This window comes from Lutra lutra, chromosome X (genome assembly GCF_902655055.1).
Source record: "Lutra lutra chromosome X, mLutLut1.2, whole genome shotgun sequence".
Lineage (NCBI taxonomy): Eukaryota > Metazoa > Chordata > Mammalia > Carnivora > Mustelidae > Lutra > Lutra lutra.
This window is the reverse complement of record NC_062296.1, coordinates 84,648,211-84,670,395: the sequence shown is the minus strand read 5'-3', so window position 1 is coordinate 84,670,395 and position 22,185 is coordinate 84,648,211. Positions and strand designations below refer to the sequence as shown.

Below are 22,185 nucleotides of genomic sequence, written 5' to 3'. Positions count from 1 at the left end.
CTTTATGAGTAATGGACAGCCCCAGTGTATGAAAGAAAGAAAATGTAATGGAAGTTTCAGCTAGAAATGTCAGAATTAGTATAAGGAGGCGTTGCAGCGAAAATCTATTCATATACTGGTGACATACATGGTCCCCAGAACTGGCCTCAATTCATCCTGGCAGTGTTTGATACATTAATGGGGATCTGGGCACTGCCACAAGGCAGCCATGCTGTGGAAAAGAATGGACAAACACGACAAGCAAAAAATAGGAAGGTTTAAAAGTATTGAAAATATGTATGATTATAGATGTACTATAAAAATCAATATGATCTTGGGCACCTGGGTGGCTCAGTGGGTTAAGCCTCGACCTTCGTCTCGGGTCATGATCTCAGGGTCCTGGGATTGAGTCCCACATCGGGCTCTCTGCTCGGCGGGGAGCCTGCTTCCCCCCTTCTCTCTCTCTGCCTGCCTCTCTGCCTACTTGTGATCTCTGTCTGTCAAATAAATAAATAAAATCTTTAAAAAAAATCAATATGGTCTTAACTATTTTCAGTACAGCTCATACAGCAGGAGCACAGCACTGAGGTTTCTGGGCAGACCTTAAATTAGGGTTTGCAACGTGAAACATTTTAGGTCATCATTAAGTCCCATCATGAAAAACTAAACCTTAAAAAAACTGCTTTTGCGGTATTTGCTCTCAACTGAATACATCTGAGTCAGTAAACTTTCTGTTCCGTAAGGGAGCCACATTTCGATCCACTCGTCATAGGTACTTTTTCTCTTTGCTTAGCAAAAATGCCGCGAAAGGAGAAAACTACTTTAATAAAACAAACCCTGGCTTGAGAAGTACTACGTTGAGGGATACGTACCGTTCCCGCTCACAAGGCCCGAGCAATCGGTATTCACCAGCAGCGTGGTGGAGTGCGTGGAGTTACTGTTTGACTGTAAGGAATTTGAAGAGCTGGACACTCCTTGGTTTACAGTCTGCTTCTTTAAACCATTAGTAGCAGTTTTACTCCAGTCTACAGCAGAATAAGCATTTCAGAGAAATAGGGCGGAAAGTTGAAGCTCAAATGCAAGAGACAGGTCACAGTGGAACTCGTTCTCGCAACTGATCTCACTTCCAGATCTCACTCCCTCTTCTTACAAAGGAGTCACATACTTCATTAGTTGTGTGATCAATTGTGTGTGCATGTAAGACTATTTACCTTTTTGTCCTCTAAAGGACCACCTAGTTAAAAGTAGCCTACATTCAGGCCACGCTGATTTGATTGTGTCTACAGATATCCGCTGAACTAGGCACTGCCCCAGAGCTGAGGACGGTCTTAAGAAGAACACAAGATTAGGGGCGCCTGGGTGGCTCAGTGGGATAAAGCCTCTGCCTTCAGCTCAGGTCATGATCCCAGGATCCTGGGATCCAGCCCCGCATCGGGCTCTCTGCTCAGTGGGGAGCCTGCTTCCCCATCTCTCTCTGCCTGCCTCTCTGCCTACTTGTGATCTCTATCAAATAAATAAATAAAATCTTTAAAAAAAAAAAAAAAAAGAAGAAGAACACAAGATGGGGCTCCTGCCTGCCTGGCTCAGGGGGTTAAGCATCTGCCTTCAGCTTGGGTCATGATCCTGGGGTTCTGGGATGGAGTCCTGCATCAGTCTCCCTGCTCAGTGGGGAGTCTGCTTCTCCCTCTCCCTGCACAGCTCGCCCTGCGTGTGTGCTCTGACTCTCTCTCTCAAAGGAATAAATAAAATCTTAAAAAAAAGAATGCAACAACTGTATTGTGGCGACGGGTGGCTCTTATATGACTTAACAGGATCAGACTATATGTACTGCCATTTTCTCAGGGCAGATCTCCTGCCAACAGGCCTCTGCCATATGGTAAAGGTGGTATTCATGTAAAAGGAATTTATGTTTCCAAACAGTACTTCAATTTTCTTATCTTCTTGAAAAGGAGCCATTTGCTCTGCAACACAGGGCACGCCTGAAAATAACTTCAAAATAACCAAGGTATGCTAAAATTCCTACACGACGTCTGGCCCACTAACAAATTGAGCAACAGACAATCAGGACCTGTAGAAAAAACATTTGAGCCAAAGGTGCTTTTTTTTTCTCTTTTTAAATAAGAAACTAATATGCTTTATTAAAGAATTATAGAATTCTTTTAATGCTTTTTTTAAAAAAGATTTTATTTATTTATTTGACAGACAGAGATCACAAGTAGGCAGAGAGGTGGGGTGGGCGGAAGCAGGCTCCCTGCTAAGCAGAGAGCCCGATGCGGGGCTCGATCCCAGGACCCTGAGATCATGACCTGAGCTGAAGGCAGAGGCTTAACCCACTGAGCCACCCAGGCGCCCCTTTTAATGCTTTTAAGTCCAGTTCGTTTACATATAGTGCACTATTAGTTTCAGGGGTACGCCATAGTGACTCAGCCCTTCCACACGTGCTGAGAGCTCATTATGGACACGTGCCCTCCACAGTCCCCATCACCTGTTTCACCCCTCCCCCCACCCCCCAGGTTGAGCCAAGGCTTACCAAGTTCTGAAGGGAAATAGGACAAATGACTTTGGACAAATGGAAAACCTGAGCTCAAAAGGAAAAAATTGACCTCTTGTTTCATTTAAGAACCAATGAGCCCGTTAATCCTATTGTTCACAAAATTCCCAGATTATAAGCAATTATTTTTTAATTCACCATGGCTTTTCCCCCTAATGTTCACAATTGCAATCCATTCATTGATTTCCTGATCCGACAGCCCTTTGGCATGCATTGCTTTAGATCTTAACTTATGTCTTTTCCTCAAGATTTAAGAGGAGAAAAAGGTCAATCTTTACCAGAATTTTCAGCCAGCCGAAACTTTCCACAACAAAGATACCGCCTCCATTGCTTTCTGACGTTCTCTTTTGCTACGCAGTAAAAGATGAATATGAAAAATCCTATGGAGGAAAAACAAACAAACCAACCTGTAACGTAATCCCAGACTGAGACCTGAATGTCATGAGCTTCCTTTGCACAAAGATAAAATCTTTGGCAGCCGTAGGCAAAGTGAAATTTTGCAAATTGGAAAAAAAAAAAAAGAAAGTCCAAAGCATTTAGAAAGTCTGCTATTGGAAGGCACCCTGAAGGGACTCTCTTTGTAAGATAAAAAATACTTATGAGAGGAACGATAACTCCCTGTTTCCAAAATTCAACTGTCTCTCCTCTCATATCCCATCCTTGGCATTCCTGATCTTTCCAAGTACAAGTCCTCCACTTCTCTCAGGATGCCAGCTCAGACCTAGGCTCCTCCTTCTCACGCTTCCGTGTTTATGATCTGTCTTCATGCCCTGTCAAGTGCCACATCCTCCTTGGTCTCAAAGCCCCGGCTCCTCTTCTCCAGCCCTCGGCAGAGTCCTTTGCCTGGGCCCTGCCCTCTTCCTCCCAAGCCCGGTGCCCCACAGTGATGTCCCTGTCTGCTTTTCAGCCTCCCTCTAATCTGTTCAAGGAAATTCTCCACTGCTGTCCTGGCCACAAAGAGAGTAACACTACAGACGTGAAGAAGGACTCAGGTTCTGCCTCCTAAGCCACCTTCTTCCTGGTCCTGCAATACAGGGCCCCAAGCTACTACCACGTCTCAAGGCTTTTGCCCATAAATATTTGCTGAATGAATGGATGACTTCTGAATTCTCCCTCTCCTGAAACCCCAATCGATCTTGTAAAATCTTCCTTTTAAGTGTCAAGATTCCTTCCAGTACACTACACGTGCCCATCCTGAAACCTGCCATCTTGACTACCGCTCACCCCTGTTTATCAGCCACCCTTGGGCAGCCCCCGATGGCTGCGTAAGAGGAGAAATGGCAGGTATGAGAGAGATCCAGATGGGCCTACCTAAGTCCCAACTCAGAACCTACACTCAGCTTTCCTTAACCCCAAAGCCCAGTGAATTAGGCTTCAGTTCCCTTTTGTAAATGAAGGGACACGTTCTTTTCATCTATTCCTATTCTAATGAGAAGACATTCTGGGGGAAATGAAGAGGGAGAGGCAGGATTGGTTTCTGCAACAAACATGAGGATAGGTACCTTGCTTTTGTGTTTGTGATTAGTGTGATTTGGGCATATTTCTTTTTTTTTTTTTTTTGCACGCCATTATGGCACATAAAACTTTCCTGTTTAATACTATGTAGTATAACACCTGGATATACTTATTCAGGAACTGATACATTGTGAGTTAAAATTAACAGGGGCGCCTGGGTGGTTCAGTCAGTTAAGCATCCACTCTTGATTTTGGCTCAGGTCTTGATAACAGGATCCCGTGATCAAACACCGCATCGTGCTCCACTCCTCTCCTCTCCTTCCTCTCCCTCTGCCTCGGCCCCTCCTCTCTCTCTCTCTCTCTCTCTCTCTCTCTCTCAAATAATAAAGAAATAAATCTCTAAATACACAAAATCTTTTTTTTTTAAAAAGCTAACAAACCATGTAACCAACAAGTATATTAAGTGGCTTCCTCCAAATTAGGCATTTGAATTCAATCTCAGCTTGGGATTTCTTTGAAAACCGGGAAAACCATCTACTGCTGGAAAGAACTACCGGGAGGGTGGGGAGGACCCTGTGAGAGCTAAAAACAACAGGAAGGAAAAGATGAAACTGGGAGACCAGGATGAATGGAAAGGCATCCCAGCAGATTTGGAATAAAAGGAAACCAAGGGACATGAATTATAGTTATTGTTATGTAAACCTATTAGCCTGCTTAGCATTTAATGCCCAAGTACCTCCATTGAAAATTAATTAGAGCTGACAAGTCTTTTATATAGTTAATAAGAGTCGCTGGGGCCAGGCTGTGGCCACTTGGCTCTATCTTTTGACTTCAGGTTTCTCATTGTCTTCATATCAAACAGACCTAGAAGGCAGGCGCAGCCAGAAGTCACTGGGAAATTTGTAGTTATGGAGGAGGAGGAAAAAAGTACCCGTTTCTTCCAAGGATCTCCAAGCCCCCTTTTTCGGAGATGAATCTGTTTTCAACAAGGAAGTGTTAAGCTCCGAAATTAGCCACCTCACAGATACTCTAACTCTTAAGACATTTTTAGCCCGACTGGGATCATTCATGCCCGGTTGGTGCTCTAGAGCTCACCTTGTAAGGTGTTAAAGATGGCGAAGAGATACATGAAAGTGACGTTAACTGGTCCCCAGGCAAAGAAGGCAAAACCCCAAGTAATGCCCAGTAAAAACGTAAGGCCGGCAACGCTCCTGAGGTCTTGAATACTGGTTTTCCGCTGGGCACCCAGTTGTTTCTTCTTTTTAATTCGACAGAGCTGAACCAGGACCACGATGAACATGCTGACGTTCAGCAAAAATATCACACAGAAATATCCCACAACTGTAATATAGAATACAGCATTGCTGTTGATCCAGCAACTGGAATTTGGGGGGAAAAACAATGGGGAACATATTACAGTGCTGAAATATGGTTCAAAATGATACAATGAATCTTTATCGTTTTACTGAGACATCTCCTAAAAGTATAAGAGAACAAAAAGATAAAACCAACTGCCCTCCAACAACCATTTAAAGCTCAAAGGAAAAAAAAACCCAAAATACTAGGAGTTTATTTTAGGACGCTTGGTGATTAGAAGTATTTAAAAACTATTCTTTGGAAACATTCAGGATTTTACCCCCTTTAAATCTTAGCAACTCTATCCATGAGTCTTTACTAATATAATGTAGCTGGTATTTCCTTTTTATCAGAGGCTTAGAAAAGTATTTTCAAAATACTTCCAATTCGTTTTTTTTATACTTAAGTAGGAGCGTGGCATTTCTGACTAGCTTATCTCATTACACACATAACTGAGAAGACTGGATTTTATTAGGATGAGAGTCAGAGTCGATATGCTGATTACATACTCCACTTTCTTGGAGAATTCTGTTTTCCAGTTCACTTAACATTCCCTCAGGGGCTTTGTACTACTCACAAGTCATCGGGTGAGCCATTGGGGAATTTCCCATAGGATCCGAGGCCATAGTTATTCGGGGATATAGCCAAGACGATGGTCACGACCACAGCTGGTACCCCTGGGAGATGGGAAAACATCAGTCACACTGAGTTCTAGTAACCAAGGTATTGAAAAGAAAGACTGGAGATCACATTTTATTTTCTGCAGGTAGCAGACTGGTGAGCTGTTCGGCAAACCCTGTTTCTTCTTCTCCTTGGCACGTGGCTGGACCTCTCCCAGCCTGCTTTGCAGCTCGGTGTATGTGGCCACGTGACCAGGTTGTGGCCAATGGGATATTGACAGAAGTGATCTGCTCTACTTCTATGCTTGTCCCACAGAAACTTCCTATATGAGATCCTCCACTCTTTCTTCTCTCAAATTCACAGCAACTTTGGAAGCCCTATCCTGAGGGAGAGTTTTCAATAGCTTGGATCCTGACTAACCTCGAGACCACAGACCTCTCTGGTCTTGCTAACTGGACTGTATGTGAGAAATTATCTTCTTCTAAGGTTTTCTGTTGTTGTTGTTTTTGGTTGGCTACAGTAGCTAGAGTTACCCTTGACTTACACACACCTGGAATGTAATTTTGAGGTTCAGGTGGCCAGCAAAGTAAAGGACTCGAAAATGTAAACAACGGAGTAGGGTTATCAGCCACTCCTGGCAAATCTTCCATTATGAACCCCAAATCCTCTACTGATTACCTGGAACCCAGTGATGGACTGGGGAGCAGACCCGGTTGATCTGTGGGTACTGACTGCCGCCATACTGGCTCTTTCAAGGACTTACTGGTGCTTCCACAAAGCAGCAGCACGATGAGAAGGCTCTTCCCAGTTTAAAATGGCATTTGGTTGAGAAAGAGTCCCTCTCACCCCCCATCCCGTCACCCCTCAGCAGACTCCATGCAGACAGCTCACACTCTGTGCACAAAGACCAGCCTGACATCCAATCTCAAGTCTCTGGTAAATAAAAAACAATTCCTCCTCATAAGTTGGGGTGCCTGGTACAGTGTAATATAAAATTTCATTGAATTCTTTTGTATTTGTACCTTACAGAGACACTAATATACGGTGACTTCCTAAGTGAAACACTTTCCTAAAAATAAAATATTGGGGTTGTGGAGCTTGTCTAGGACCAAGAATGGGGCCGTTTGGTATTCCACAAAGACTGAATCCATGCCCAATGTCAGAAGCAGTGGTTGATTTTTCTAGGAAGAAGCGACTCATCTCTCTGGAAAGGTGTTCTGTTATTCTTGACAGAGATATAATGACAGGTGGGTGACAAGGGTGGTAAAGGGTCTGCGGCACTGCTGTGTAGAGGATAGCTGAAGGAATATTTAGCCTGAAAAAGAAGACAGGGAGGGATGGCGGCTCTAATTCAGTGGAAAGGACACGCATGAGAAATCAGAAAGCCAGGCGGGGCTGCTCTCAAACTATGTGAATTGGGTAAATCACGTCATCGCTTTAAGCCGGTTTCCTTACCTGATGTTAGCAATAAACTGCCTTGTGATAACCTCACCGGCTTGTCTTTCGTGGGGTTACTTGTATGAAAATACATGGAAAAACAGGGCATTTTTCACAGTGTTATATATTACTTGTAGATTATCTAAAGGGCTCTTTGGCAGAGAGGTGTCAGCTTATTATTTTTTTGCCGTATAAAGCAAAAATAAGACCACTGGGTGAGTGCCGTCAGAGAGACAAGTGAACTTAATGGGAAATCAGAGCTGTAGGGCTTTAGAAAATGGTTATTGGCTGCTTTGTAAGGTATTAAAAACCAGACAACAGACCTAGAATTGAGTCATTTATGGCAAGCCCCGGGTCATGAAACAGAGACTTGACTTAATTACAATTTCAGCTCTCCCAGAAATGGAATCTTAAACCGGGAATCACATTATTAGCGCTAGTTTAGGTAATCTGCCTGATGGACACTTCTGTCATCCCCTAAAGGAAAGGAACCTGGCCATAACGAACTTGCTTTTTTGCCTAGCATAACTTGGTTATTCCTGTTTCCTTTGCCTATCAACATCTTTCCTTTTGTACAACTCCTTTTTTTTTTAAAAGATTTTATTTATTATTTTATTTGTTTGACAGAGATCACAAATAGGCAGAGAGTCATGCAAAGAGAGAGGAGGAAGCAGGCTCCCTGCTGAGCAGAGACACCCCACCCCCCCGCCCCCGATGCGGGGCTCAATACCAGGACCCTGGGATCATGACCTGAGCCGAAGGCAGAGGCTTTAACCCACTGAGCCACTCAGGAGCCCCTGTATAGCTCCTTTCTGTCTGCTAGACTGGATGCTGTTGATTCATGAATTCTCTGAATAGAGCCAATAAGATCTTTAAAATTTAGTCAGTTGAATTTTTTTCTTTTTTTAACAAAGATAATGAGCTCCCTAATAACAGAAGTGTTCAAGCACAGGTTAGATTACCTGTCAGGGTTATGACACCGAGCCCCACACTGGGCTCCGCACTCAGCACCGAGTCTGCTCAAGGTTCTCTCTCCCTCTCCCTCTGCCCGCCCCTCTAAAACAAATAAACAAATCCTGAAAAAAAAAAAAAAAGAAAAAAAGAGAGAGAGACTGGACAAGGTTGCCCTTTGGGCAGGGCACCATGTAAGGACAATACAGCTGTTTAAGAAACCTGCTAAGTATGACCCGCTTTACCATTGTCTCTACCTGATGAAAAACCAGAACAGCAGGGCAAGAGCTTTGGAGAAAGCCCAGGCCATGTGCAAGCCAAATTATACATACCCCAACCAACAATGCAGAATTTGAGAATGTATTTCCGGATGTAAGTATTAAACACTTTCACAAGGGCCAGGTACATATGGAATGCTTCCAGGCCCATCCAGGTGAATGAGACCAACAGAAAATAGTGCAGAAATACAGCCACGGAGATGCAGAGGCCTCGCATGTCGTACAGAGCTATCCACGAGTCCAAGAGGAACGCCAGGTTCAGCAGGAGCAGAGCCGCACACAGCTGGATGAGGATTTTGGAAGGGTAATCCCTCCGAAGCTTCCTAAAAGGAGAGGACGAGAAAAGAATTAGCACCGCAATCTGACAAGCCTTATGTGAGCATATCTAAGAAATGTATTTGTGTTTTTTGGTCAACGTCTATATGCCTCAATTTCTTCCCTGTGTGTGTCCCAGTGGGGCTAGGGCAGACATTAAAAATCAGCAACCCAAACAGCAACAAAGGAAAACTCAAAACAGAGTATCTGCTGTCCTAACAATATGGAAAATCTCTTCAGGGGAACCTTTCACATGCTGACAGCTGACCCATCCTTTTAAGTAATTTGTAGTGAAATCGACTGAGCGTCCACCTTAATTTCTCCCCAAATGACTTCGAGAAGCACTGCTGTTGCTTCTCCTACAACAGGCTCCTACATTCAGATCTTCAAACAGAGCCAGATCCCCTATTATGCTATAAGTTAAAATTAGATCACGGAGAGAAGAGTTTAAACTATAGCTAAATGAAAGAGGCAGAGGAAATCAGAGCGAACTGATGACATGTGCATGTCTATGTGTGAGAAACTGGATCTGGTGAAATCATTCTGAGTCATGGCTGGCCTGATGGTCATTTAGTCTCATTAATCATACTTCCAAAGGTCCACTAGAAGATCTATAGTTACAGCTGGACCCTTAGTTTGGCACTGCAAGTAAATTTCTACATTTTCTAAGCAGTGTCCAAAATCTAAACCCCAGAACTTACATACTCTTTAATTTAGTTAATGTAATGAAAGTGCCTATTTTCTTTTTTCCCAACAGAATTTGTTGGAATCTGCCCCCCCACCCCCCCACATCCCAAAATGACCAAAGGGACCCTTCACGTAAGCCAAGAAGGAGATGCCATTATTTGTAATGCATTCTGGTTGGACTTACAAAACTGCACTCATGAAATATCGATCTTTTTCAGGGAGGTCTTATGCCTCTTATTCTTCTTCATCCCCATACCTGCTACTGTTTTTAATCTTTCGTTTACTCAGTATAACTTAGAAACTCAGTAACTTAAAGAGCTCTTATACTGTACGCAAAGCTATGGTCTATCATCAGATCAGAAGCTCTTGAGTTTCAAGGTCTGCCTCCATCTTTCATTTTACACCTAATGTCAGCTAGACAGCAGGCATCATTCTAGGGTAAAAAGATGATTAAGACACAACCTCTGGAGCATCTGGGTGGCTCAGGGGGTTAAAGCCTCTGCCTTCGGCTCAGGTCATGATCCCAGGGTCCTGGGATCAAGCCCCACATCGGGCTCTTCACTCAGTGGGGAGCCTGCTTCTCCCTCTCCCTCTGCCTGCCTCTCAGCCTACTTGTGATCTCTGTCTGTCAAATAAATAAATAAAATCTTAAAAAAAAAAAGACACAACCTCTGCCTTCAGTAAGTGTACAAACTAGTAGAAGGAAGTGAGCATTTTAACCAAAAAGTCCCACGAAGTTTCACATACAGGTGGCACCACTGGATGGTATATAGGATAATGTAGCCCAAAGAGCACATATAATTAATACATTTTGGCAGTAGAGACGGGTACTGCATCCTATACCCCAAGTGTCTGGTGTGGATACTCACTCAAAGGCTAAGTAGGTTACCAGAGTAACTGACAGAAAAATTGATGAAAGCCCACAACCAATATAGGTAATAAACGTCAGAGCCATCATCTGAGAAGGTGGCAAGGATGTCCGAGATAGATCCTGCAAAATAAAACACTGCTTTCAAGACCAAATATTTTCAATACATTAAAGAGCCATGGTTTACATTTATTATTGTAAACCAATAATAACCAATAATAATAATAATATTATTATTAGAGTGTTCGAAGTGCCCATCCATAGTTTAATCAACAAACCTACAAGGTAGACCCAATTATTATCATCACATAAAAATAGTGAAACCGAGGCCCAGAGAGGGTCGATAATTTGCCCAAGGGCACCCAAGTATGAAATGGAGGAGCCGGGACCCAAATTCTGGTCTGGTGGACTCCAAAGCCCATGTACGTGATAGGTACAGGTGGTTTCGTTCCGCTTCCCGTCTTTCCCAGAGCAGCCACCCGAACAGCCTCCTTGGCCAGCTGTCAGCGTTGGGAAGAGAATCTGTCCGGTCAGTGACACGGTGGCATTACGATGCACTGGAAAAGCACTAGGCTAGGAGCCTAAAGACCTGAATTTGGCTTCAGATTCTTACATTTCTTAGTTCTATTACTAGGACACTGGCCATCCAAAGTCTTAATTCCAACTTCCTAAAATAACAGTAACAACACCCCATTCCACCTGTCTCGTAGGACTGTTGGAGAGATTACATAAGAAAACTGATGACAGAGCATTTTATGAAAAAAGAAATTTTTTTAAAGATTTTGTTTATTTGACAGAGACACAGCAAGCAAGGGAACATAAGCAGGGGGAGAGGGAGAGGGAGAAGCAGGCTTCTTGCCAAACAGGGAGCCGGATGTGGGGCTCAATCCCAGGACCCTGGGATCATGACCAGAGCCAAAGGCAGATGCTTAATGACTGAGCCACCCAGGCGCCCTTTATGAAAATTTTAAAGTGTGCAGTGCCTGGGTGGCTCAGTTGGTGAAGCGTCTGCCTTTGGCTCTGGTCATGATCTCAGGGTCTTAAATCCAGTCCTGTGTCGGGCTCCCTGCTGGGCAGGGAGCCTACTTCTCCCTCTCCTGTCTGCTCCTGCTCTCTCTCTCTCTCTCAAATAAATAAATAAATAAAATCTTAAAAAAAAAAAAAAAAGGAGGGTTTAAAGGGCAATGCAAACTAAACAATTTTTCTTACCCATTTTAATCTGAATCCCCTAGGCCCTGTTATTTAAAAGAGGAAAATTTATGTATAAAAATAGACTGGGGGGAAAAAAGCATTCCACTGTCAAATATGATCTTTCTTTTTCTTTTCTTAAAGATTTTATTTATTTGAGAGAAAGACAGAGAGAAAGAGAGCACAAGCAGGGGGAGCCACAGAGGGAAAAGCAGGCTCCCCGCTGAGCAGGGAGGCTGACACAGAGCTCGATCCCAGGACCCTGGAATCATGACCTGACCTGAGAGCCGACACTAAACTGACTGAGCCATCCCAGTACCCCAAGTATTATGTTTCAAGTGCATTTGCTCATTGGAGGAGTAATTTCATTGTTCGGTAAGTTTGCTACAATATCCTATCTGCTGATCAAATTCATCCATCACATTAGACATCATGTCGGGACGCCCAGCTGCCCTGCAGACCCAGAGTCAAAAGCCATGTAGCGTGGGGTCATTACCAGTAGGACGCCAAAGCTTGTAAGGTGGCTGCACGTACAGACGGTCTCATTCTGCTTCCTGTCTTTCACAGAGCAGCCATCCGACGACCAGCCTCCTCGGCCCCCTGGTGGTTTGGGGAAGAGTATCTGTCCCGTCAGCAAGGCCACGGTCTCAATGATTGCCCCTTCTTCCTCTTCTCCACCCCTGCCCACTCGAGACTGAAAAAGGTACGACCGGTACCTACCATTTCTGCCTAAGTCCCAAAATACACATCTCACGGTTAATTCATCCTGCCGTGGAAAGATAAGTGACAAATAATCAATTCACGGAACTGAAAAAACTGAAAAGCAATTGGAAAAACAATATGAAAATTTCAAATTTCAGAATCTCATTCTTGATATTGGGAGAATTCTTATTTTATTCTAGTCCCTAGCAGCAAGTGAGTCCCTCATAGGTCAGCACTCCTTCTTAAACTCAGCGGTTGTGCACAGGAACCACCTTGAGGCCTTGCTGAAACGCACATTCTGATTCCAGGAATCAGAGTGGGGCCTCAAAGTGGGCATTTCTCACAAGTGCCCAGCTGATGCCAAAGGTACAGGCCTGCAGACCAGACTTTGAGTAGTATGGTCACAGGTACTGCTCAATCTGAACGGAAGTGAGAGATGTTTTCCCTTGGGGGGTGAGAATCAGACCTGTAGCCGCAGATCTCAATGCACTAAACTGGACAGTAGCTGGCTTTTGCGCTGCACCTTCTTGGAAATGAGGTGATCAGTTATTAGGCTCGCTAAAACCCAGCAGAGCGACCCTATGATCCTAGCCTCACACAGTGCCTAAACCGAGTGTGAGGTTCCGCTCCATCTCCTTCTTTCAGGCCAAGTCTGACAGACGTGGTTTGTGCAAGTGCATCTGGTCCAAGGAGAGACCAGACGGGCCTCCCACACCTGGCTTGGGGTGATGTGCTTTAAGGTGACCGTCACGTTTCTTGCCAAGTTCTTGACTGTCAGGTTTGCCACGCTGGACGATATGACGTAGCTGATCAGAGAGAGGTTCTCCAGGGCAGGGTCCTAGCACACCAAAGAATCAACAAGATGGCTTTTAGAGCAGGAAGGGACCCTAAAGAACAGTTAAGTTCACATGGTTGATTTTATAATCCAGGTGAGAAATTGAAATTGAGGGTCAAGGAGTAACCCTTGGGAAAGTCCCTTTATTCCTTGGTGGGCCCACGATTAGAAACAGAGCCTGTTCCGCCATACCGTGCTCTAGCTACTGACGGAAATTTCACAGACCGACAGAACAGGACCCTCAGGAACTGTCAAGAGAATCGAACTCGAAGTTGCTTAAACTGTGTGTTCTCAAGCAAGTTAAGCTCTCTGCACTTCCTTGCCCTCATCTGCAAAGCTGGCATAGTCGTTGAATAGTTTCTCCCTCACAGGGTCGTTGGGAGGATTAAAGTTAACATTTCCCGGGCGCCTGGGTGGCTCAGTGGGTTAAAGCCTCTGCCTTCGGTTCAGGTCATGATCTCAGGGTCCTGGGATCGAGCCCCGCATCGGGATCTCTGCTCAGCAGGGAGCCTGCTTCCTCCCCGCTCCCTCTCTGCCTGCCTCACTGCCTACTTGTGATCTCTGTCAAATAAATAAAATCTTTAAAAAAAAAAGTTAACATTTCTGAGTGCACAGTAGCAGGCTAACATTAGTTATCGTTATTTATCCTTAGGTCCTGTTTAAAAACAAACTGGAAGGGCACTTGGGTGATGGCGGGTGGTTAAGCGCCTGACTCCTGGTTTCCGGTCAAGTCATGATCTCAGAGTCAGGAGATCGAGCCCTGTGTTGGACTCTGTGCTCAGCGGGGAGTCTGCTGAGAGTTTCTCTCTCCTTCCCCCTTGGCTCCTCCCCACTGCACACTCTCTCTCTCTCAAATAAATAAATAAACCTCTGAAATAAATAAATCAAAATAAGCTGCAGAACACCATAAATAAATTTAAAAAACTGCTGCTTTCATGGAGAATGAAAAAGAAACGAAACTGCCCCCCACCAAAATAAAACCTAAACCCAAAGCAGTTAGCATTAACCTTACCTGAAACAGGGCAGGTGTTTCAAAGAAGTTAAACTGAACCCTGGAAGCGAGCTCCACATCATTAGCTGGTAAATTACTCATCAGTGATGATGGCAGCGTAATAACACCAATACTGTTCTCAGGGGGCCGGGTTTCCAGAGAAACCTGAAAATCAAGTAAGAGATAATAAAAATGCCTGGGCTAGTATAATGAATAGATGGAAAACGTAAGGACTAATTAAGGAGGAGGATCCTGTAAAGGCATTTATTTGTGGCAACCTCTGTCAAATCGGTTGTTGTCTCTCTGATCGCTATGAAACTGGAGAGGATGTATAATAGAGAGACAAGTCCTCAGAGCAGGAAAGGAAACATTTTAAAGATATATAGAAACCATCGGAAAGTGTAGGATGCTCTGTGTCAGTTATAGCTCAACAAAACTGGGGCTGGGTCGGCAGGGGGGTGGGGAGCAGTGCTGAAAACCATAACTCCAGACACACCAACTGGCCGCCTGTTAGGGCAAAGTCTTTGTAGAACCGCATGCACTAAACTTGAAAAGGGAAAACTATACAAATCAAGTTAAGAGGCAAAAAGGGCAAGACTTGGTCTGACTTGGGCTTTTCCAGCCCCTAATCCCTCTAATAGGTGGATAGAAAATGCTAGAAACAGGACTGATACTCAGCTCCGCTACTGACACCAGTGCAGTCCAAATGCTTGTTAAAATATTGAAATGGGTTGGTAAGTAGCTGATGTCCCTGCTCTCTTGCAACTGCCCAGAACCCTCTACTGGACACTTCTCCCCACCTGAGCCCCCCACCTCCCTGCAAAACTTCCATAATCTAGGTGCCAGAAGGTTAACACTGGGCCCAAGGACCTCTCAGATCCTGCTTCAGCCAAGACCAATGTCCTGTTTCTGATTCTGCGTTGCTGCACTGTTCTAGATGTTAAATATTTTGAGTATCACCCCTGACTGTAAGCAGTAATTGCCTCCAGCACGAAGTACACGGAGGCTATAATCATAGACAAAAAAAGGTTTTTTTTTTTTCACAAAGAATTAGGATGTACCTGAAGATTTGCAGGGTCTTGGGCAGCGAAGGTAGTTGTGTCGAAATTACTAGCATTCACTCTGATTACGGCCAGAGCCAAGGAAGGGGAGGTGAGAGTTACGGTTTTGGTGGAAAAATTCAGCTGTAAGCCAATGTCATCCACTATTTTTAGCAATCTGTAAAGACAAGTGGTTCAAATTCAACACTCCCACCTTGTCTTCCCCACTCGAAGCAGAATATGCAGTAGCAATGTAACAAAACATTATGAACCTTTTCTGTGTGAGAAAAATACTTGGCTGTAATTAATCCTGATAAGAAGTATCATTGTCATTAGAGGGTCCCCTCTCCTGCGCACATCAGTTTGCTAATACCTACCTCTGGGCCAGAGGAGCCAGCAAGGCAGGTGGGGAATGAAGGAGTTTGCTGACATGGTTTATCATTTCTCCCGCGAGGTTAGGCTCCAAACTACCCGAGGACAGAGCCTTTTCCATCTGGGACACTTGACTCTCAAGATCAGAATCACTGATGCTGCTGGTATAAACCATTTCTGCGACAGAGAAGCCAAATCATTTTATGAACACGTACTGGAAAAATCACTAATAAAGAAACACGACGGACTCCACGACTCCTAGGTATTTGCCCCAGGGAAAGAAAAACATGTCTCAAGAAGACTTGTTTGTGAATGTTTATAGAGGCTTTTCATTATACCCCCAAGCTGGAAACAACTCAAGATCTATCAGCTAAAGAATGGATGGGGGCGCCTGGGTAGCTCAGTGGGTTAAAGCCTCTGCCTTCAGCTCAGGTCATGATCCCAGGGTCCTGGAATCGAGCCCCGCATTGGGCTCTCTGCTCAGCAGGGAGCCTGCTTCCTCCTCTCTCTCTGCCTGCCTCTCTGCTACTTGTGATCTCTGAATGTCAAATAAATAAATAAAATCTTTAAAAAAAAAAAAAAGGAAAGAAAGAATGGATAAACAAACTGTGAACCCTCTGTACAGTGGACTATTATTCAGTAATTAAAAGGTAGGAGACACTGATAATTGCAACAATGTAGACAGATCTCCAATTCTCCAATATATTATGTCAACTGAAAGCAGCCAGACCCAAAAGGCTGCATATCTTAGGATTCTCTTCATAAGACATTTTAGAAAAATCAAAAGTATAGGAAAACAAAACAGATCAGTCAGTGGTGGCCAGGGGCTGGGGGTAGTGGATAGGAGTTGACTACAAAGGAACATGAAGGAACTTTGGGGGTGGTGAAAATGTTACATATCATGATGGTGGTTGAGCGGGTCTGGGTATTTAATCCAACCTTGTGTAACTATAAAAATTTCATCTATCCACAGATCTGGATGAATTTTATTGTATGTAAATGATACTTCAAAAAACCCAACAGAGGCACCCAGGTGGTTCAGTCTAAAAGAGCATGCGAGGGGCGCCTGGATGGCTCAGTGAATTAAGCCTCTGCCTTCAGCTCAGGTCATGATGTCAGGGTCCTGGGATCGAGCCCCACATCGGGCTCTGTGCTCAGTGGGGAACCTGCTTCCCCCTCTCTCTCTGGCTGCCTCTCTGCCTACTTGTGATCTCCTCTCTCTCTGTCAAATAAATAAATAAAATCTTAAAATAAAATAAAATAAAAAATTTAAAAATTAAAAAAAAATAAAAGAGCATGCGAGTCTTGATCTCAGGGTCACGACTTCAAACCCCACACTGGATGTAGAGATTATGTAAAAATAAAATCTTTAAAAAAATAAAAGAGGGGTGACTGGGTGGCTCAATTGGTTAAGCATTGGTCTTCGGCTCAGGTCAGGATCCCGGGGTCCTGGGATCGAGCCCCGCATCAGGCTCCCTGCTCAGTGGGAAGCCTGCTTCTCTCTCCCACTACCCCTACTTGTGTTCCCTCCCTCGGTGTCTGTCAGATAAATAAATAAAATCTTTAAAAAACAGTAAATAAAGTTCAAAATTTTCCTCTTCAGAATGTTGGAAACAGTGACCTCATAACCTTTTGTGGAAGAAACCAACCTGTGAACTAATTCATCTTGATAAAATGGGGTATGTTTGCCTCAGAGCTATTTCTCCACTCTCTTGCTCAAAACAATCAAACTCAGCCATATCTATGTTCTATGAATGTCTGGAGGAAAGCTCTCAAAATCAAGCAGACATCATAAAAAGAAAGGGTCAACCTGGTCTTATCACAGGTAACTTGATTAGGCAGGCTAGCTCCTGCGTTTCCAGAAGCCAGATTGTAACAAACAGCAGCAGCCTGGCTCCGCCATACTTACCTGTATTGTCAGGAGGTGAGGTGGCCGTGATGGCATCCACAGGGGCAGACGAGGTGGGAGAGGAAAGTGAGGATTTCACAGGTGGCAGTGTGTGGGAAAGATCAGTTTGGGGCATAGGGGAAGAGATAGTTCCAGAACTGGGGGGCGTATCAATGGCAGAGCTCGAAGCTAGGGGAGCTGAAGGCTGGGGAGAAGGAAGGTAAATCACTTGTGTTGGAGAAGGAGGGCTCTGGGTTATAGGTGGATGATTTAGAGGTTCAGGAAAAGAGAAGGCACTGGAGACCTGGGACAGAATGGTGGCCTGAGGAACAACAGGGATGGAATTGCTAGAAGAAACTGGTGAGCCATCTGGATGACCAGCAAGACATACAACGGGATCCTGCAGGTCACTAAAAGAAAGAATCAGAGAGAGGCACATGAGAGACAGAAGAGTGAGAGGCTGATCTCCTCTAGCAACCATCCGACACCACCAAGGTGACTTGGCTTTGCCAGGGACCTGCCACTCCCAGCCTCTGCCCAGCATACTTTCTGTGCCCTTGCCACTGGCCCCCTGCCCCTGCCCGCATCCACCACTTCCTCCCTGAGAGAGGAATTAGCCAGGAGGGATGCTGTTTTATGAATTTCCAGTTCTGGATGACTCATTCACCACTGCTCTCAGGCTCTTATCCTTTATTACTTATCACTCAGTTGAAGAGATCTTGTAACAACACTTCTATGTGCTTCTGGGGGAGGGGAGCTCTTACATGCTCTTACCAACCTAGTTGATGTTCATGTATTAGGAACCTGTCTTAGGGTTTTTTTTTTAGATTTTACAAAATGTATTCTCAAAAAAACAGAATCACACGCCCAAACTGTTCTTAACATACTGGGAAGTTTTCTAAAAACTAGGTGGTTGGGTGGCTCAGTCAGTTAAGGGTCTGTCTTCCACTCCGCTCATGATCCCAGGGTCCTGGGATCAAGCCCTGCATCGGGCTCCCTGCTCAGCAGGGAGCCTGCTTCTCCCTCTCTCCCTCGCTGTTCCCCCTGCTTTCTGTCAAATAAATAAATAAATAAAATCTTTAAAAAAGTTTTCTAAAAACTTAAATACCAAAATATCATTTTCCTTGACTATTTGAATCTACATTAATAAAACTGACTCATCATTTTTCGAACAATTGAGTTTAGTTTGAAGTGAAAGCATCTCCATTTCAAAACCGTATCTGTCCATAATAAATTCACAAACTCTTAGGTCAACTCAGTATTAACACAGGGTACAAAAGGGCATGGCATAAATTGAAAAACCAGCTCCAAATTTACCAATAACCATAAAATGTTTTTCAGATTTTTCCCATAGTTTTTGCAAAGTACATAATTCTGTCGCTTACACTTACAATCTTCTGTGTATTGACCCATATTAGAAAAATGTGCAAAAATAATTATTATTGATTTGGATAATGGACTTTTTGATTTCAGCAAATTCTCATACTGGTCCTAGTAAGTCACAAGTAAGCCTTTCTTTGCCATGAAACCTCTAAGTTAGCTCACTCACATGCGGTGTGATATTGGCTGGGATCGGTAAATCACACTGCCTTTTTTTTTTTCCTTAGACCTACTGATTTGTTTCAAGAAAATCTTTTTTTTTTTTTTAAGATTATTTATTTATTTATTTGACAGACAGAGATCACAAGCAGGCAGAGAGGCAGGCAGAGAGAGAGAGAGGAGGAAACAGGCTCCCCGCTGAGCAGAGAGCCTGATGCAGGGCTCGATCCCAGGACCCTGGGATCATAACCTGAGCCGAAGGCAGAGGCTTAACCCACTGAGCCACCCAGGCACCCCTCGTTTCAAGAAAATCTTAAACTGAAGTTAATAATACATAAACTTTTGTGAAGCCGATGAAGAGCGGAATCTGTCTGAATTGATCTTATACCACTATAGTGCAGTGTGAGGCTAACTGGCACATAGTGAGTGGCCAGGAAATGTTTGTTGAATAAAAAATGGATTAAGGGGGTACCGGGGTGGCTTGGTCATTAAGTGTCTGCCGTCAGCTCAAGTCATGATCCCAGGGTCCCTGGAACAAGCCTACATCGGGCTCCCTGCTCAGCGGGAAGCCTGCTTCTCCCTCTTCCACTCCCCTTGCTTGTGTTCCCTCTCCACTGTCTGTCTGTCTGTCTGTCTCTCTGTCAAATAAATAAATAAATAAATCTTAAAAAAAAAAAACAAGAATTAAGCAGGGGCCATAGGATCCGCAGCTTATAAAATCAGCTATGCCTCAGTATTGCTTTAGCTCAGTGGTTCTCAACCTAGGCCATGCATGAGAAAACCCAGGCGACTTTTAAAAAATATACAGAGATTTCCGTGGCCTACTCCTCAGCGGCTGCTTCAGCTTGTCTTGGTGCAGGGGTGAGGCCCCCAGGCCCATATATTTTCATGGCATGCAAGGTTGAGAAGAACTCATATACTCTCCAGATCCACCGGTCCTGGGGGGTGGGGGGTAAGAGCAACCAGAGGGGGCCACAAACTATTACCTAGGGAAGCCTCTGACGGATCCAGTTTTAGGTGGTGACTTAGGAGCACCCTCTAGAACGTGTCCTCAGAGCTTGTCTGGGGTGAGAGGAGGCAGGAATACCGTGTTGAGGAACCCGAGGCGGGTCCTACCCGTAAAAAGAAATGCTGGCTTGGTCTAGTCTGGCCCGACACCCGCAGGAGGCCTCTCAACGCAGCCTGAGGTTAAGGGCGGCAGTGTGGACGAAAGGGCGCCAGACAGACACAGAACTGAGGAGTCGAGAAGCCTTGGCTGAGGCTCCGGCTCTCATTAGTCCTCTAGGCGATCCACCCCAGTTCTCTGAGACTCCGTTCTCTGAACCATATACTGCAGCCACTCACTGGGCCAAGTCATGGCAAAGGTGCTTTGCAAAGTATAAATGACATTTTCTTCTTATGTCTGGGGGTCTGTGGCAACCCAATCCCCCAGCACGAGCGCTCCCATTCACCGGGCTCTGCCAGGAAGAGGCTACCCTCTCTCTCTGATGCTCTTGGCACTTGGGCTACTCGGAGCCCTGGCTCCGTGGACAGAGGCACACCGGGAGGGGCAGAACGGCGGCGGGCAATGCCCGATACACGTTAGGAACCTCAGAGCGCGGCAGCCCTGGGGCGGGGCTCCCTTCCCCAGCCCACTCGGGTGGACTCTCCCGGGGGGGCTGCGGGTATCCGTGTTTGGGGCAACGCGCTTCTCCTCCAACGTGCAGCCTCCATACGATACACTGTGCTCGTCTTGAAGAATTCTTACACGTATACACCCACATCGTCACCACCCAGATGAAAAGAGAGCACTTCCAGCACCCAGGAAGGCCACCTTGACATATCAGTAGGTTTTAAAAGGGCCCAAAGTGGCTCAGTCAGTTAACTGTCTGCCTTACACTCAGGTCGTGATCTCGGGGTCCCCAGCTTGAACCCCACGACAGGCTCCCCACTCAGAGGGGAGTCTGCTTGTCCCTCTCCCTCTGCCCCTCCCCCTGCTTGCGTGCTTGCTCTCAAATAAATAAAATCTTGTTAAAAAATAAAAAAATGGGGCACCTGGGTGGCTCAGTTGCCTACGCGTCTGACTTCGGCTCAGGGCATGATCTCAGGGTTGTGAGATCAAGCCCTACATCAGGCTCTGTGTTCAGCAGGGAGTCTGCTTCTCCCTCTCTGCTCCCCTCCCCCACCCCTCATGCTCTCAGTTGCTCTCAAAAAAAAAAAAAGAAAGAAAAAGAAAAAATCAACCCACTGAGGAATCCTGAAAAAAATCCACAAACCTGGGCTATACCCCAGACCAATAATAACATCATTACTGAGAGTGGGAGGCAGGAAGGGGCGTTTTTAAAACTCCTCAAATGATTCCAAGGTGCATCCAGGGCTGAGAAGCACTGCTCTGTGGGCTCAACCCCACTAGGCAAAGTTAGGTCCCTGAACCAGCGGCACTGGCTTCACCTGGGGACTTGTTAGAAATGCAGCATCTCAGGTCTTTCCCAGACCTCCTGGATCAGAATTTTAACAAGATCCTCTGTGACTGACATGCACAGTAACCTCTGAGAAGTGCTGACAGGGCTCACTTCCTCATTTTCCAGAGGAGGAACCTGAGGCTTATTTCTACGGATAAAAAAGCAACCGCTGGATACACAGTGAGCTGAGGACAGAGCCCGAGCCAGAAAATGAGCTCATGTTCTGCCCCCTTCTCTGTGTCCTGCGGCTTCTTCCTCACAGCAATTTGAATGGACAACCCCCAGCGGTCTGTGGGGCTTCCTCAAAAGAGCTATGATTTCTTCATCTGATCTAGTACTTCTAGAAATTCCATCTCTCGAATGGGCCTCAACCCTCCAGCTTCATGGTGCATTTTAAGCTAAAACTTACATATTCTTTACTATTTATTACAGAAAGTGCTATAAATCCTAAACTAGAGTCCTTTAGCTATACCTTGAGTCCAATGTTTTATTATATCCCTGAAATACAGCCCACACCGGGCAGACAGGTCACAGTTTGCCTTTTGTTCCCATATGAAAAGGTTTACATTGAAAAATGTATGTCCTTTTGTTCAAATACAAATTTTACCCAATTGTAAGAAAGTACAGAAAATGCTACAAAGAAAAAAAAAAAGGAATAGTAAGCAAAATATCACCCATGATGACAGTAGGC

At 44.9% G+C, this 22,185-nt stretch overlaps 1 protein-coding gene across 30 annotated transcripts in view; it reads right to left on the bottom strand.

Moving 5' to 3' along the window:
* ADGRG2 (adhesion G protein-coupled receptor G2) overlaps nt 1-22,185 on the bottom strand; it is a 143,731-nt gene that overhangs the window by 4,651 nt on the left and 116,895 nt on the right. For 29 of the 30 annotated variants that reach the window (XM_047715256.1, XM_047715260.1, XM_047715261.1 and 26 more), the window contains 13 exons: nt 17,536-17,924; nt 15,632-15,803; nt 15,276-15,432; nt 14,236-14,379; nt 13,104-13,226; nt 12,407-12,452; nt 12,183-12,286; nt 10,500-10,621; nt 8,683-8,951; nt 5,919-6,018; nt 5,081-5,364; nt 2,809-2,910; nt 852-1,004 (listed from right to left, as the gene is read on the bottom strand). In XM_047715256.1, coding sequence (XP_047571212.1) covers nt 852-1,004; nt 2,809-2,910; nt 5,081-5,364; nt 5,919-6,018; nt 8,683-8,951; nt 10,500-10,621; nt 12,183-12,286; nt 12,407-12,452; nt 13,104-13,226; nt 14,236-14,379; nt 15,276-15,432; nt 15,632-15,803; nt 17,536-17,924 — 2,165 coding nt within the window. The remainder of the gene's footprint in view (nt 1-851; nt 1,005-2,808; nt 2,911-5,080; nt 5,365-5,918; nt 6,019-8,682; nt 8,952-10,499; nt 10,622-12,182; nt 12,287-12,406; nt 12,453-13,103; nt 13,227-14,235; nt 14,380-15,275; nt 15,433-15,631; nt 15,804-17,535; nt 17,925-22,185) is intronic. The other variant, XM_047715275.1, reaches the window with a different exon arrangement.